The sequence below is a fragment of the Peromyscus maniculatus genome, chromosome 1 (genome assembly GCF_049852395.1).
Source record: "Peromyscus maniculatus bairdii isolate BWxNUB_F1_BW_parent chromosome 1, HU_Pman_BW_mat_3.1, whole genome shotgun sequence".
Taxonomy (NCBI): Eukaryota; Metazoa; Chordata; class Mammalia; order Rodentia; family Cricetidae; genus Peromyscus; species Peromyscus maniculatus.
The window spans coordinates 187,130,081-187,148,249 of NC_134852.1; the positions used below are offsets into that span (position 1 = coordinate 187,130,081).

Consider the following 18,169-nt stretch of genomic DNA (forward strand, 5'->3'; position numbering starts at 1 on the left):
GAATAGGAGATTAATTTTTTAGCCATGACTTTCCATTGATAATGTACCTGGTTGCCTACAATCTCTGATAGAGATAAGTTAATGTTTTCAAGTCTGGTAATATACTGTCCCTTTTACAGTTAATGGATCAAGGTAAAATTTCATGACTCAAGTCATATTATTTAAGAAATGTATTTCATAAGAATGTATCAACCATATTTCCACTTCTCTGATGGATCTGGGCAAAGTAAACTTAAAACATTCTGTAAAGAGCTCAACATTCTACATGTCACTAAGGAGATCTGTGATTCATGGGACTCAAAAGGAGTTTACAAACAGTTTATAAATCCTCATGGATGACTGTGAGGGTTCAAGATTCCAGTGGAAGAAGTAACTATAAATGTGGAAATACCAAGAGAACTATGATTAGTTGTGACAATTAGTTATGACCTGAGACTGTGACTAAATTGCCACAATTGGATGACAAAACTTGAGGATAAGTTGTTTCTTATAAATAAGTTAATTGGGGGCTGGAGAGATGGCCTAGTGGTTAAGAGCACTTGACTGCTCTTCCACAGGTCCTGAGTTCAATTCCCAGTGACCACATGGTGGCTCACAACCATCTGTAATAGGATCAGATTCCTTATTCTGGTTTATACATAAAATGCATGAATAAATAAATCTTTAAAAAAATAAATAAATGAGTAAAACAAGTGGCTTCTTGAGATCTATTCATGGTAAAGATGCTATAAATATTGTTGAAATGACAAAAGAGGAATTATAATTCATATTCTAATGCAAATTCATAAGTTTAAAGTCACAAAACAATGGCAGGGCTTAAGAAAATTCACTCTAGGACCTGGGAAGATGGCTCAGCAGGTAAGGGCATTTTCTGTGCAAGCATGATATCCTGAGTTCAAATCCCCAGAATTCATTTAAAAAGTTAAGTGTGATCACACACTACTTTTGGGGGAAGGCAAAGACAGGAGGATCACTGGGTTTTGCTGGCTGTTAGCCTGACTCCTGTTTCAGCTAGGGACTCCGTCTCAAGAAAATAAGGCAGACAATGCATGGAACTAGAAAATATGATCCTGAGTGAGGTAACCCAGACTCAAAGACAACCTGGTATGTACTCACTCATAAGTGGATATTAGGAGTAAAGCAAAGGATAACCAATCTACAATTCACAGCCTCAGAGAGGCTAGAAAACAAAGAGGGCCCAAAGAGGGATGCATGGATGGATGGATTTCCCTGGGAAGGGGAAATAGAAATAGATCTCCTGGATAAACTGGGAGTGGGGCTGGGGAGGATAGGGGGATGGGAACTTGAGGGGGCTGCCCATGGGAGGCAGTTTTGGGGCAGGACAGAGGGAGAAAGGAATGAAAGACTTTTTTTGATGGGGGGCGTTTCAGGGTGAGGGTGAAACCTGGTGCCAGGGAAACTCCCAGGAATCCACAAGGATGACCCAAGATAAGATTCCTAGCAAGAGTGCCTGAAGGGGGTATCTACTATAATCAGATGGGGGAATAACCTGTCATAGAGCCTTCATTCAGTAACTGATGGAAGCAGATGCAGAGATCCACAGCCAAGCACCAGCTGAACTCAGGGAGTCTTCTGGAAGACAGCGAGGAGGAATTGTATGAGCCAGGGGTTTTAAACCTACAGAGACAGCTGACCTGAGCTTGTGAGAGCACATGCACTCTGGACCAACAGTTAGGGAGCCTGCATGGGACAGACCTAGGCCCTCTGCATGAGTGTGACAGTTGTGTAGCTTGGTCTGTTTGTAAGGCTTCTAGCAGTGAGATCAGGACCTGTCTCTGGCGCTTAGCTGGCTTTGGGAACCTGTTTCCCATGCTGGATTACTTTGCCCAACCTTGGTACAGGAGGAGGAGCTTGGTCCTACCTCAACTTGATGTGCCATGCTTTGTTCAAGCCCATGAGAGGCCTGCCCCTTTCTGAATGGAGAAGGAGGAGGAGTAGATGGGGCCGGGGGGGGGGGGGGCGGGGGGGGGGGGGAGAATGTAGATGAGAGTGTGTGGGGAGGGAACCAGAGAAGAGAAGGGAGGGGAAATTGTGGCCAGTATGTAAAATAAATGAAAAAAAGTGTTTACCAAATAAAATAAATAAAAAATAATAAAACTGATTCAGTGTCATCTAATAGACACTCCATATTTAAAATTTCTCATATGTTTATGAAGTGTTGTTTGAAATTGCTTTATTTAAAAAGGAGGATTAGTTTTCTTTAAGGGTGTGGCCCTTGGTAGTGCTTACATGGTCCAGTGGGTGGTCACATACGCAAGTATATAGACAGCACTAATTGGATGCTATGAGTTTAAAAAAGAAAGAAAGAATGAGAACACAATGATGGGTGGGTAGATAATTGGGGTGGGGGAATCTGAGGAAGAGGGAGATTAATATGACCAGAATTCAATGAATGCAATTCTCAAAAGAATAAAAAATATTTTTTAAAAAATCTGTAAACAAATTAGGTCTTCTAAGTTTCACATTTTGTTCTTCCTCCTGATTACAGAACCTTCCACTTGTCCTGTTTTCCTGTTTGACATTGACAATTCTGAAGGACTGATGAATGTTACAGAATGCTCCACTTCTATTTATTTATTCTCTCTAGATTATTTCTTTTGAATTGGGTTCATGTCATACATTTTTAGTACAAGTATTTTCACTTGGTTAAGGTATGCTTAATAACTCTTTTCATCTTAAAAATCATCTTCTCCCTTACAATTATGAAATAATACGTAGAGTGATTCTTTGAGATAATGTATTGCTCCTCAGCAAACTTTCAGCCAATTTCTTAAAAAAAAAAAAAAATAACCCAAAACTTAGCCCAATTCTCCTACTATGTGCTCACAACAAAGATCACTTCTGTGATCCTAAAATATGTGGGGATTTTTTTTTCCTCTCCTTACTATCAGTGGACTTTTCTGGGTCACCTTAAAAAATTATTTATTTATGTGGAGTGTTTTAACTGCATGTATGCATGTTTGCTATGTGCATGCCTGGTGCCTGAGGAGGCAAGGAGAGGGCACTGGATGCTTTGGAACTGTAATCTTGAACAGTTGTGAGCAGTCATGTGGTTGCAGGGAACTGAACAGGGTCCTCTGTAAAAGCACCCAGTGCTGAGCCATTTTTCTAACCATGGGTCATCCTTTAATTAAATTCCAAACTTCATTCCTAGAGGTAGCATAATATCCTTCAAGTTGCTCTCTCAATCCCACAAGTCTGTCCCAATCTAGCTGCAAGTAGGATCTCCAGACTTCTTAAAGATCAGCTACCACTGGGCTCTTAAAACTCCTTCAGGTTTGACTGATTACTAGTGCTACTCAAAGAACTCAAGGAATGTTGAGAGCTGTGGCTTTAGCAGAGGTCACAAGAATGGATGGCAATTGATAGTTCAGGTGTCAACCCATCAGATGAATAATGAGGAACCCTGTCAAGCAAGGCTTATGGGACCACAGACTCTTAAAACCAGTTGCTTCTGTCTGTAATTTTTCTCAAGTGCCACTATGTTTCTTCCCTAAAAACAGCTATGGGTATTTTCCCCACTGCTTTGTGTATTTATCTCAAGAATATATTCTATCTACTGGGCACACAAACAGCTGTGGATGGTCATGAAGATGATTTCTGCTTAAGCTGTATAATTTTGATGAATAGAAATAATACTGGGATGTTTTTCATGGCTCAGACTATCATAGGAATATAACAGTGTTCTCAGCTACAAAGGCAGCCTTTTACACATTTGGCTGATTTTAGACCTCAAAACAAATTCAAAATGGACTAGTTGCCCCTGCAAATAAAATGCTCAAGGGCAGATTCCCAGGTGTCTGTTTGTGGAACCAAGGCCAGACACAGAGCAACTTTGGTGCTAGTTCCATGCTTGCTAGGTCTGGCTGGTATAGACCTACTTCCTAAAAAAATTCCTCAGCAGCTTGTCTCACTTGACACTGTGCCCCCGCCTCAGGTTACAGCCTGAACTTTGCAACTGGGCATTGCCATGGTTACTCACTCCCTCAGATGTAACTTTTTTTACTTTCCATGGGATGGATTTAAGGGGAGATAGAACAAAGAGGGAGAAGAAAAAAAAAAACTTGAAAGAAAATAAAGCAAATGGTCTGGTCGTTATGTGCCTGAGTCTTATTCCTTTAGATAAATAAGAAATTTTCTTAAGTCCCACTACTCTGAAAAGCATTCTTTTTAAAAAAAAAATATTTTATTTTATAATTTATTTTTACATATCAGCCACGGATTCCCTTGTCCTCCCTCCTCCCGGCGCCCCCTCCCCCCAGCCCACCCCCCCATTCCCATCTCCTCCAGAGCAATGACTCCCCTGGGGATTCAGCTCAGGCTGGTAGATTCAGTCGAGGCAGCTCCAGTCCCCTCCTCCCTTCACCCAGGCTGAGCAAAGTGTCCCTGCATAGGTCCCAGGCTCCAAACAGCCAGCTCTTTTCTACAACCCTGGGCAGTCCTGGGAGCTGGTCTCTCAGGCTGCATTAAAAGACATACTAACATTTTCTAACTTATCGTAAAGGATATTTCTAAGGATACAAGTAAGCAGCCACATGGATTGAGATCTGGAGGGCTTCCCAAGATCTTTTGCTTCTCTCCTTATGTAGATACACTACCCTTCTAGAATGTGGATGGGTTTATGTTCACCGTCCTGCATGCTTCCTTATATGGCATTCTAGGTCAGAAGACCCCTACCCTTTTAGGAACTTTCTTTCTTTCTTTCTTTCTTTCTTTCTTTCTTTCTTTCTTTCTTTCTTTCTTTCTTTCTTTCTTTCTTTCTTTCTTTCTTTCTTTCTTTTTGGTTTTTTGAGACAGGGTTTCTCTGTGTAGCTTTGCGCCTTTCCTGGAATTCACTTGGTAGCCCAGGCTGGCCTCGAACTCACAGAGATCCGCCTAGCTCTGCCTCCTGAGTGCTGGGATCAAAGGCATGCACCACCACCGCCCGGCTGCCCTTTTAGGAACTTGTGGAGACTTCAGTGCATAGGCATGACTAGTGCATGGATAACTTGTGAAAATACAATTCCACAAAAAGGATATGACCCTGGATAATTGAAAGTTTAAAAAAATGAAACTCAATAAATAGGATGACTGTATCTTACAAAGTAACATCATTTATATTTTAGGCTTAGTTTGGTAGCTCTATCTATGATGAATAATGTGGAGAAAACAGGGAGACCAACAAGGGGTCTTGAGACTCTGGGCAAAAAAAGAGAGAAGGGAGGGCTGGAGAGATGACTCAGTGGTTATGAGTCATCTGAGTTCAGTCCCCAGTGTTCACATCGGGCAGCTCACAGCCACTTGTAAGTCCAGCTCCAAGGGATGACACCTTTTGGCCTCTGTGGGTACCTGTATTTATGTGCACATACCTACGCATAGACACACATACACAATTAAATAAAATAAAAGAAACAAAAAAGGGAAAGGAATATTTATTTCACTTGAAAGTTGGTGGACTGGAGAGATGGCTCAGCAATTAAGGGCACTTGTTGCTCTTGCAGAGGATGCAGGTTTGGTTCTCAGCACCCATGAGGTCTCACAATTATCTGTAACTCCAGTTCCAGAGAGTCTGGGGCCCTCTTTTTGGCCTCCACTGGCAGCAGGCATGCATTTGGTGCACATATATACATACATGCAGGCCAACACTCATACACATAAACAAATAAACAAAAATCTTAAAATTAAAAACCACTTCAAGGTGGTCAGTCTTGGTGGCTCATCCCTGTGATCCCAGCAGTGGAGAGGATGAGGCAGGACTGCTGGGATCCAGGCTAGTTTGCATTACAGAGTGAGATATTTTCTCAAAAAACAAAACAGAACAACATGCCACGAGGTAGAATTGTTTTGTACTGGGTGAGTGCTGAGGGAAAGGATATAATGATGACTCCCTGGTTTTCAGTGAAGTCATTTACAAGACAGAAGAAACCAAGGAGGGAAAGGATTAGGATTCCACAGTGAAAAATCCGCAGTCTCACAATGATCATGTTATGTAGGAATCAGTCACATTTTATTAAGTGGATAGTAGACTATTTCCATGTAGTTAGATCCCTGATGTGAGGTCTGAGGAGAATAGACAATTTACCAGTTGTATAAATATTTCTTTCTTTCTCTCTCTCTCTCTTTCCTTCTTTCTCTCTCTCTCTCTTTTTCTTTCTTTCTTTCTTTCTTTCTTTCTTTCTTTCTTTCTTTCTTTCTTTCTTTCTTTCTTTCTTTCTTTCTCTCTCTCTCTCTCTCTCTTCCTTCCTTCCTTCCTTCCTTCCTCCCTCCCTCCCTCCCTCCCTCCCTCCCTCCCTCCCTTCCTTCCTTCCTTCCTTCCTTCCTTCCTTTTTCTCTCTCCCTTTCTCTCTCTCTCTCTCTCTCTCTCTCTCTCTCTCTCTCTCTCTCTCTCTTTCCACTCAGAGAGATCTGCCTGGTTAAATACGTTGTTTATAAGAGCTGATGAACTTGTCAAGTAGAAAACTAGACAGGAGAGAAAGTAGTGGGTCTCGGGACTCAATGTTCCTTTAATTTAAAGCTTGAGTAAAAGAGGAGACTGTGGCAATTGAGATCAGAAGATAAGGGAGAGTGCTGACCCAGTAGCCCAGGGAAGAATGTTTCAAGTGTAAAACGTTTATAGACAGCTGGGAATAAGAATCAAATAAAAGAAGGTTCATTGGATTTTGTGTTCTCCCTGCCTCTTGTGCCTGGTATCGTGTTTTTTTTTTTGCTTGAAATGTTTATATCTCTTAACTAGTTAATTCCTAAAGATCCTTGATGACACAGATCAAATATTTGCTCTGATTTTCCTATCACAATCTTATAGCTCTAAGACAATTCCCTTTAAACCACTCAGTACAGTTGTAATTTACTTATTTTTTGGCTTGACTGTTGCCACATGAGAATTTGTCCTTAGGAGTCATTGTCTTTGTGCTCACCCTGAAGGACCCCACTCCATTATGAGGATATGGGGCGTTGGGCCGATGTTATGCCCCCCCAATAACTTGGCCTTAGAAACGCCATTCTGCAGGAATCAGAAAAACAGGAGTTCACAGCTGTGACTAACTAGCCAGCCGGCCTTGGAAGAAAAAGATAACTATGGCCAGCCATCGGGCCTAAGATAGGGGATAATTGGGTCAGCGGCCTTGGGAGTAAGACAGTTGATATTTTATGGCGGGCCCCTGGCCTTGAAGAATAAGCAGCTGGCCTGGGCAAGACCAAGTCAGCCACACATCAAACTTCTGATAATTAAAGAACGCGACCCCAAGTTCACCCTGGCCCTCTGTAAAACAGCCAATAGGGACCCTGTAACTATGCTTCTCGCTTCTGTAACCGCGCCTCTGCCCCTGAAATCCCATAAAAAGTCCCCTTTGCCCTCGGTAGGCGCGCAAGTCCTCCAAGAGACTTCGCCCCAGGTACCTGTGCACCTAATAAAGCCTCTTGCTGTTTGCATCTGATCTGTGGTTTCGGTGTGTTTCCCGGGTCTGGGGTCTCTCCCTGAGGGAAGATCTCCCCTGGGGGTCTTTCATTTGGTGGCCCGTACGGGGATTGAGACCCCTCCCTGGGACCACCGACCCACCATCAGGAGGTAAGCCGGCCGGCCTTGATTTATGTCATCCCTGTCCAGTCTGAGGGTTGTCTGTTTGTCTGAATGTTAAATGTTGTTTGTTTGTCTCCGCGCCTGCGTCTGATAATCTGTCTGTGTCAGTGGATCTGAAAGAGGGGGCCGACGGGCCTGGACTTCGCCACTGAACCCTGGGAGACGTCCCAGGGGAATCTGGAACCCTGGAAGACGTTCCACGGGAATCTGTAGTGCCCTCTGGGGCACGGTTTTTTGGGGCCACTCACGTATCTGAGGGATACGTTGTGCTGGTTGGAGAAGAGGGGGTTGGACCCTCGCAGTCTCCTTCTGAGGTTTTGCTTTCGGTTTGGAACCGAAGCCGCGCAGCGCGTGTTAGTGTTATTTGTATTGGTTTGTTGTTCCTTGTTTTCTGTTTAACCGTTCTCCTCCTAGAAACAACCATGGGACAGACTGTCACCACCCCCTTGAGCCTCACGCTTAAACACTGGTCAGACGTAAAGATACGAGCCAACAACGAAGGAGTCGTAATCAAGAAGAAAAAATGGATCACTCTTTGCGAGGCCGATTGGGTTAAAATGAATGTAGGATGGCCTCGTCAGGGAACCTTTAACCTCAGTCTTATTTCACAGGTGGAGGGAAAAGTTTTTGCTTCCAGTCCCCATGGCCACCCGGACCAGGTCCCATACATTGCCATGTGGAGACTCCTGACAACAGAACCTCCCCCGTGGGTTAAGCCGTTTCTCTTCCCCTCGGCCCCCCAGCAGCAGCAGCGCTCGCCGAATCCCGGGGCCGAGGAAGCCAGATCGGCGGATCCCTCCCACTCCCTGTTCCTCCCTAACCCCACACCAACAAGTCTTTTCCTCTCCCCGCAGGCCGCTGCTCCGGTGAGCGCGCGGGCAGGTGCGCAGGCAGGTGCGGGAGATGGGAACGCGCAGGCGGATGCGCAGGCGAGCGTGGGATATGGGAACGCGCAGGCGGGTGCGCAGGCGACTATGGGATGTGGGAACGTGCAGGCGGGCGCGCAGGCGGCCGCAGGTTATGGTGCCGGCGCTCAGGCGGGGCCGGGGATGGGATCGGCGGGAGACTGCTCCCCGACCGGCTCTGGGACGACTGGGGAGCCCCGATTTGGGGAAGGGGGCTCAGGAGGGACGGCGCCACTCATGAGCGCCAAACCACTGCTCCCTCCCGCCTCTCCTTCCTCCTCCCTTTACCCTGTTCTCCCACGAAAGGATTCCCCTAAGGCTCCCGTCCTCCCCCCGGACCCCAATTCACCTCTTATTGACCTCCTCACAGAGGACCCACCACCATACCCAGGGAATCGGGCACCGGAGGGACCGGTGGCCCCTGCAATGGCACCGGAGGGACCGACGGCCCCCCCGGAGGCGCCTGAACAGCCTCCAAGGAGAGAGAGGGAAGATGAGATTCTGGCTCCCTCCCCAATTGCCGTCGCCTACGAGGAAAGCGCGACGAGCCAGCCAAGGAGTCCAGAGCCTTTCCCCTTAGGGAAGGTCCTAACCACCAGCTCCAATACTGGCCGTTCTCAGCCTCTGATCTCTACAACTGGAAACAACATAACCCCCCTTTCTCTAAGGACCCTGTTGCCTTGACTAACCTGACTGAGTCCATTTTAGTGACCCACAAGCCCACTTGGGAAGATTGTCAGCAGTTACTGCAGACCCTCCTGACGGTAGAGGAAAAGCAGCGGGTCTTCCTGGAGGCTCGGAAGCGGGTTCCAGGAGACGATGGAAGACCCACCCAATTGCCTAATATCATTGACGCAGCCTTTCCCCTCACCCGCCCGAACTGGGACTTCGCGACCCCGGAAGGTAGGGAGCACCTACGTCTCTATCGCCAGTTGCTCTTGGCGGGTCTCCGAGGGGCGGCTAGACGCCCTACCAATCTGGCCCAGGTTAGAAATGTAACCCAGGGAAAGGAGGAAACGCCGGCAGCGTTCTTAGAAAGACTTAGAGAGGCATACAGAATGTATACCCCGTACGATCCAGAAGATCCAGGACAGGCGCCGGGTGTCATACTGTCTTTCATCTATCAGTCAAGTCCAGATATAAGGGCCAAGTTACAGAGACTAGAAGGATTGCATTCACTCAGTTTGTCAGATTTATTGAGAGAGGCAGAAAAAGTGTTTAATAAGAGAGAAACTCCTGAAGAGCGGGAAGAGAGATTATGGCAGAGACAGGAAGAGAGAGATAAAAAGCGTCATAGGGAAATAACTAAAGTCCTGGCCACTGTAGTATCTCAGGGACAGGTCAGCGAGGGAGTTAGGACGAGAGATCGGAGAAGGCCACCACTTGACAAAGACCAGTGTGCTTACTGTAGAGAGAGAGGACATTGGGCTCGTGACTGCCCAAAGAAGCCTCAAGAGTCTCGGAGGCCTAAGTCAAGGGCCATGGACCTCCTCAATCTGGAGGATTAGGGAGGTCAAGGCCAGGAGCCCCCCCCTGAGCCTAGGATAACTCTCAAGATTGGGGGGCAGCCAGTGACCTTCCTGGTGGACACCGGGGCTCAACATTCAGTCCTGACCCACACCGGAGGCTCTCTCAGTGACCGCACAGCTTTGGTCCAGGGGGCCACAGGTAGCAGGAGATATCGATGGACCACCGAGAGAAAGGTTCAGCTGGCATCTGGACAGGTAACCCACTCTTTTTTGCATATACCTGACTGCCCTCACCCATTATTGGGCCGAGACCTGTTGACTAAGCTCAAGGCTCAGATCTATTTTGATGATAAGGGGTCGACTGTTACAGGACCCAAAGGGACCCCCCTACAAGTCCTAACCCTAAAACTGGAAGAGGAATACCGCCTGTTTGAATCTGAGCCCTCTAAGGGGCCACCACAAGAAATGCAGGACTGGTTGAGGGAATTTCCCTCAGCATGGGCAGAGACTGGCGGCTTGGGGCTGGCTCGCGACCAACCCCCACTTGTTATTCAGTTGAAAGCTTCCGCCACTCCGGTTTCAATCAAACAGTATCCTATGTCCCGGGAAGCCCACGAGGGCATTAAACCGCACATCCGGAGGCTTTTGGACCAGGGAGTACTTGTGCCCTGTCGATCACCTTGGAATACCCCCCTCCTGCCTGTAAAGAAACCTGGGACAGGGGATTATAGACCGGTTCAAGACCTGAGGGAGGTTAATAAACGGGTTGAAGATATACACCCCACGGTGCCAAACCCTTACAACCTCCTCAGCACTCTTCCGCCAACCCACGTTTGGTATACGATACTGGACTTGAAGGATGCCTTCTTCTGTTTGAGATTGCACCCCCAGAGCCAACTGCTATTCGCTTTTGAATGGAGAGACCCAGAGATGGGACTTTCAGGACAGTTGACCTGGACTCGGCTCCCCCAGGGGTTTAAAAACAGCCCGACTCTCTTTGATGAAGCCTTACACTCAGACTTAGCCGAATTCCGGGTTGAACACCCGGCCTTAATCTTGCTCCAATATGTGGACGACCTCCTCCTAGCAGCCAGAACCCAGGCTGAATGTCAGAGGGGCACTCGGGCCCTTTTGGCTAAACTGGGACAGAAGGGCTATCGGGCTTCGGCTAAGAAGGCTCAGATTTGCCAAAGCAAAGTCATTTACTTGGGTTATGCCCTAGAGGGAGGACAGAGATGGCTCACGAGAGCACGGAAAGAGGCCATACTCTCCATACCCCCTCCAAGGAACCCCCGCCAGGTGCGGGAGTTCCTAGGTACAGCCGGCTACTGCCGCCTCTGGATCCCGGGTTTTGCTGAGATGGCTGCCCCCCTGTATCCTCTCACCAAGCCTGGGACCATGTTCCACTGGGGAGAGGAGCAGCAACAGGCCTTTCAACGAATTAAGAACATCTTACTTGAGTCACCAGCCCTTGGCCTGCCAGATCTGACCAAGCCTTTTGAACTGTTCGTGGACGAGAACTCAGGCTTTGCAAAAGGGGTACTGGTACAGAGATTGGGGCCATGGAAGAGACCTGTAGCTTATTTATCCAAGAAATTAGACTCGGTAGCTGCAGGATGGCCCCCTTGTCTGCGCATGGTAGCCGCCATTGCTGTTTTGCTCAAGGATGCAGGGAAACTGACTTTGGGACAGCCATTAACTGTGTTATCCTCTCATGCGGTGGAAGCTCTGGTCCGGCAGCCCCCAGACAGGTGGCTCTCAAATTCCAGGATGACCCACTACCAGGCTCTGTTGCTAGACACAGACCGAGTGGTGTTCGGACCAGTTGTCTCCCTCAACCCCGCAACCCTGCTGCCCTTGCCAGACCCATCCGAGGAGCACGATTGCCTCCAGATTCTGGCGGAGGTCCATGGCACCCGCTCTGACCTAACAGATCAACCGCTGTCGAAACCAGATTTTATCTGGTTCACGGATGGGAGCAGCTTCTACCAAGAAGGAGAACGGAGGGCCGGAGCAGCTGTTACCACCGAATCAGAGGTAGTTTGGGCCTCACCGCTGCCGCCTGGAACATCGGCCCAAAGAGCAGAGCTGATCGCCCTGACCCAGGCCCTCTGGATGGCGGAAGGTAAGAGACTCATGGTTTATACTGACAGCAGATATGCCTTCGCCACTGCTCATGTACATGGAGAAATCTACAGAAGAAGAGGCCTCTTGACCTCGGAGGGTAAGGAAATTAAAAACAAAAAAGAAATTTTAGAACTCTTAAAGGCATTGTTCCTCCCGCATCAGCTCAGCATCATACATTGTCCGGGGCACCAAAAAGATGACTCTGTCGTAGCACGGGGAAATCGGCTGGCTGATCTAACAGCCCGGACAGTCGCCTTACAATCCCCAAGGGGCGACCAGCTGTTGGTCTTGCAGGACCAACAGCCAAGTAGAGACCCCATGTCTTACAGCCCGGAGGACCAGGAATTAGCGAAGAAAATGGGGGCGAAATGGAGCCCCGAGCGACAAGCTTATATAATGGATAACAAATTAGTTATGCCAACCTCCCATACCAAATACATGCTCAAGTTCCTCCACGCGTTAACCCATCTGAGCAAAAACAAGATGAGGGCCCTTCTGGCTGATGAGACTTCGGGCACTGTATTATTGAATCAGGAACAGGTCCTCCAACAGGTGACTTCCAGCTGCCCTGCCTGTGCCCAAGTTAATCCAGGAAAAGCCCATCTGAGCAGAGGGAGCCGCCTGCGAGGTCACCGCCCAGGAGTCCATTGGGAACTTGACTTCACCGAGGTAAAACCCGGACTATATGGATATAAATACCTTCTGATTTTTGTAGACACATTTTCAGGGTGGATGGAGATCTTCCCTACCAAGAAGGAGACCGCTAACGTGGTAACCAAGAAGCTCCTAGAAGAAATTTTTCCCAGGTATGGAATGCCCCAGATATTGGGGTCAGACAATGGGCCCGCCTTTGTCTCCCAGGTAAGTCAGAAGGTGGCCAGGCTACTGGGGATTGATTGGAAACTTCATTGTGCATACCGCCCCCAGAGCTCAGGGCAGGTAGAACGTGCAAATAGAACCATTAAGGAGACTTTAACCAAATTAACGCTTGCAACTGGCACTAGAGATTGGGTGCTCCTACTCCCCCTAGCCCTTTACCGAGCTCGGAATACTCCTGGGCCTCATGGCCTAACCCCGTTCGAGATTATGTATGGAGCTCCCCCACCAATTGTAAATTTCCTTCACCCTGACATCTCCTCTTTTGCCACTAGCCCTACCCTAGAGGCACACCTCCAAGCCCTCCAGCTGGTGCAAAAGACGGTGTGGAAACCCCTGGCGGATGCCTACCGGGAGCAACTGAATCGCCCGGTGGTGCCTCATCCATTCAAGATTGGGGACTCTGTCTGGGTCCGACGCCATCAATCCAAGAACCTAGAGCCGAGGTGGAAAGGACCCTACACCGTCCTGTTAACTACTCCCACCGCACTCAAGGTTGACGGGATAGCGGCTTGGGTCCACGCGTCACATGTGAAGGCTGCCAAGGAACCCGACGAAGCTGAGAACACCGAGACATCAACATGGAAAGTTCAACGCTCTTCGAACCCACTCAAGATAAGACTCACTCGGGGGTCCCCTTGATCCCCCTAATAGTCCTCCTCCTGACATTAGGAGGGGCATCACCAGAGAGCCCCCACCTGGTTAAGAAAATTACCTGGCAGGTCATCTCACAAACTGGGGAGACGGTCTGGCAAACGACCGCCCTTCACACCCCCTTTACATGGTGGCCTAACTTGCATCCAGATCTCTGCCAATTAGCAGCAGGGTCAGAGGACTGGGACATCCCTACCACTGACCCTATGAACCCCAGAGCACCAGACGTCTGTCAGGACGGTAAGGGAACTTGCAAATGTAATGACGGGAAATACGGATGTGGTCACCCTGAAGCCAGGGCAGCCCTGTCACAACTACCCTTCTACGTCTGCCCCCGGGATGGTAGGGACAAAAAGATGATTAGCCAATGTGGGGGTTACGAAAGTTACTTCTGTAAAACATGGGGATGTGAAACAACTGGGAATACCTACTGGAAACCTTCATCCACTTGGGACCTCATTAGGGTAAAAAGGGCTACCCAAGAAAAAAGCCACTCGTGGCATCCCCTTACCCAAGGACATTGTCGGGGAACTGTCGCGTCAGGAAGAGATAACACTTACTGGAAGGGGGAGGGTCCCTGTGTAAATTTCACATGCAACCCCCTGAATATATCTTTCACTCAGAAGGGAAGGGAGATCACACAAGACTGGATTAAAGGTAAAACATGGGGACTTAGACTTTACATGATAAGACGGGACCAGGGAGTTGTGTTTACGATTAAGCTTAAAATCATGGAGCTCTCCACCTTTATAGGTCCCAACCAGGTTCTCTCTGACCAAAAGCGTCCCTCTTTCCCCGCTATTCGCCCAAGCACGGCTCCGAATGTCGCTGTAACCCCAGCCATCCTCCAGCCACCCAGACCAGGTACGGGAGACCGGCTATTGAATCTTATAGAGGGCGCTTACTCAGCCCTCAATGTTACCAACCCAAATCGGACTCAGGAGTGCTGGTTATGCCTAGTTTCCGCACCTCCCTATTATGAGGGGGTGGCCGTAGTCGGAAGCTTCACCAACTCTTCTTCACCCCCACCAGGATGTGCCTCGACACCTCAGCATAAGCTCACAATCTCCGAGGTGTCAGGACAAGGACTATGTCTGGGGACAGTACCCTACACTCATCAACACCTGTGTAATCGCACCCAGGTACTTGTTCCAGGACCCCATTATCTCGTGGCTCCCAGCGGAACTTACTGGGCCTGTAGCACTGGACTTACACCATGCCTCTCTCCCTCAATACTAGCTAACATGGCCGATTATTGTGTACTAATAGAATTGTACCCCAGGATAATCTACCATACACCTGAAGATATCTATGCTCGATATGAAACAGGGGTCCCCCGTATAAAAAGAGAGCCAGTCTCGCTAACCCTGGCCCTAATACTAGGTGGATTAACTGTGGGAGGAATCGCCACCGGAATAGGCACAGGTACCACTGCCCTCATGGAAACCAACCAGTTCCGACAACTCCAGGTTGCCATGCATACTGATATCCAGGCACTGGAGGAATCCGTGAGTGCCTTGGAAAAGTCACTCACCTCCCTGTCTGAGGTAGTTCTGCAGAACCGGAGGGGATTAGATCTCCTCTTCCTGCAGGAAGGGGGGTTATGTGCTGCCCTCAGAGAAGAATGTTGCTTCTATGCGGATCATACTGGGATGGTAAGAGATAGCATGGCCAAATTAAGAAAGAGATTAGAACAAAGACAAAAACTTTTTAAAGAACAGCAGGGATGGTTTGAAGGATGGTTCGAAAGGTCCCCCTGGCTCACCACCCTCGTCTCCACCCTTATGGGGCCCCTTCTGATTTTATTGCTCCTTCTGACACTTGGGCCCTGCATCCTAAACAGACTTGTCCAATTTATCAGGGAACGTGTCTCTATTGTTCAGACCTTGGTATTGACCCAGCAATACCAACAACTCAGCCAGGTGGAAATGGAGCCACATCCCTATTCTTCCCCATGAATGGAAGATTCCATTCCCTGAGAAAAGAAAATGGGGGAATGAAGGACCCCACTCCATTATGAGGATATGGGGCGTTGGGCCGATGTTATGCCCCCCCAATAACTTGGCCTTAGAAACGCCATTCTGCAGGAATCAGAAAAACAGGAGTTCACAGCTGTGACTAACTAGCCAGCCGGCCTTGGAAGAAAAAGATAACTATGGCCAGCCATCGGGCCTAAGATAGGGGATAATTGGGTCAGCGGCCTTGGGAGTAAGACAGTTGATATTTTATGGCGGGCCCCTGGCCTTGAAGAATAAGCAGCTGGCCTGGGCAAGACCAAGTCAGCCACACATCAAACTTCTGATAATTAAAGAACGCGACCCCAAGTTCACCCTGGCCCTCTGTAAAACAGCCAATAGGGACCCTGTAACTATGCTTCTCGCTTCTGTAACCGCGCCTCTGCCCCTGAAATCCCATAAAAAGTCCCCTTTGCCCTCGGTAGGCGCGCAAGTCCTCCAAGAGACTTCGCCCCAGGTACCTGTGCACCTAATAAAGCCTCTTGCTGTTTGCATCTGATCTGTGGTTTTGGTGTGTTTCCCGGGTCTGGGGTCTCTCCCTGAGGGAAGATCTCCCCTGGGGGTCTTTCAACCCCTCTCACCTACAGTCTCTGTCACCCTCAACCCCAGAATATTGCAATTTTTCAACAAATGTTTGCCAAACCAATACATAAAGGTGCCACATGGAAGGCTGGAAATGATCGACAACAAGCAAAAGCAACTGTGAGCTATGGTAGAAAACTTGGACCAAGAGGGTAGGCTCATCTGAAGGAGCAATGGAAATCAGCGAAGTCCATTAAAGACTGACCTTCAGCTGGGCGAATGTACTGGTAAGCTTCTATAATTTCAGTATTGGAAAGAAGCTGAGGTAGAAAGGAGTTTGAGGCCAGCCAGAGCTACATGAGACCTTTTGTTAAAAAAAAAAAAAAAAAAAAAAGGACTGGGTGGTGGTAGCAAACACTTTTAATTATAGCACTCGGGAGGCAGAGGCAGGTAGATCTCTGTGAGTTTGAGGCCAGCCTGGTCTACAGGGAGAGTTCCCAGACAGTCAGAGCTGTTACATGGAGAAACCCCATCTCCAAACAAACAAACAAACAAAACCCCCAAAAAACTCAAAACAAAACAAAAAACCAAAAAAAAAAAACAAAACAAAACAAAAAAAAAACAACCTCCCTCCCCCCCTCAAAAAACTGGGTGGTGGTGGTGGTGGTGGTGGTGCACGCCTTTAATCCTAGTACTCAGGAGGCAGAGCCAGGCGGATCTCTGTGAGTTCAAGGCCAGCCTGGTTTATAGAGCGAGATCCAGGACAGGTACCAAAACTACACAGTGAAACCCTGTCTCAAAAACCAAAAATAAACAAAAGACTTTAATTCCAGCCTGACAAGGAAAAGTTTCTATCTTGATCTTTCCTCCTTTTACACTTCTTTGTTCATTTTCCCTTTTGGCCTTGTATCCACTTCTCTATTCCAAACTAGTTCCTCTTAAATTTTATTTTTTGCGGGGGTGGGGGGTGGGTGGGCAAACTGAACAAGACAGTGAGAAGTCAGTGGGAGATGCAAATATTGTATTAAGGGTAGAAAACACTAAATTTTGTCAAACAAGTGTACCAAAAACGCTTCCAAGCAAGTCAATAGCTGAAAATATGATCAAAGGATAGCAGGGTCACAAAACTCTTCAGCTAAATTTAAATTTCGGTTTCATTTGCCTTTGTGCCCATTACTTATTTTAGAATGTATAAAATGGGATGATAGCAATACCTACCTTAAAAGTGTTGTTCTCTGGACCAGACAATCCATTCTATAAACTTAGTGCCAGTGGAGGCATAAGGTAAATGCATAACGTAAATGCTCAGTTTACGTTAGCATTGTTTTTATTAAAAGTGAAGCCTAGCCCCAGTAGTTAATCCCGGTCATAGGAATGTTTTAGTAAATTAAGTACCTCACTCAGGAAAGGATCACTTTAGAGAAGCAGAGAAACTGCAAAGACCTTGCCTAAGATAAAACTGTCAAAACACAACGCCTCGCGGCGGTAGCTGGTTTATACTTTCAGAGAAGCCAAACGGAAAAAGAAAAAAGAAGATGAAGGAAATGCTTCTAAAATGTATTTTGAGGACAAATCTGTCTCATCCAGGAGGGCCGCTGTCGACAGCAGGTAGGATCACTCAGCGAGGGAAGTGACCCGGGTCCTTTCTGGCCCAGGAATGACAGGACTCCGAGATGACTGGTCCGCCGTCATTCCTCCCCGCCTGGGAGCTTCGCGGGACTAAGCGTGGCGGCAGGGGCCTCAGCTCGGAGCCGTCATCTCCTCAGTCTTAAGGACAGACTCTGCGACCTGCGTCTGGAATGACGGGTCACACCTTTGGCGGCTGGGAGAAACCCAGAGAAGAACCCCGAGCCCGGCGGCCCGCGAGCCTGCCACTGCCCATTGGTCGTCCAGAGCACCAAGTCCCGCCCCCAGATTTGAATGACTTCTCCACTCCCCCCACCCCCCACCCCGCTCCGGAACCGCTGGCAAAAGTCCCCGGCGCGCTTGCCCAGCTCCTAGGGCTCTCCGGAAGCCCCGCCCACT

The 18,169-nt window shown here is 48.1% G+C and overlaps 1 protein-coding gene across 1 annotated transcript; it reads left to right on the forward strand.

Moving 5' to 3' along the window:
- Window positions 1-846: 846 nt before the first annotated feature.
- Window positions 847-9,989, forward strand: LOC143271221 (uncharacterized). The gene is made up of 3 exons (XM_076563424.1): window positions 847-858; window positions 8,431-8,940; window positions 9,000-9,989. The coding sequence occupies exons 1-3, from the start codon at window positions 847-849 to the stop codon at window positions 9,987-9,989; spliced, it is 1,512 nt and encodes a 503-aa protein (XP_076419539.1).
- Window positions 9,990-18,169: the final 8,180 nt, after the last annotated feature.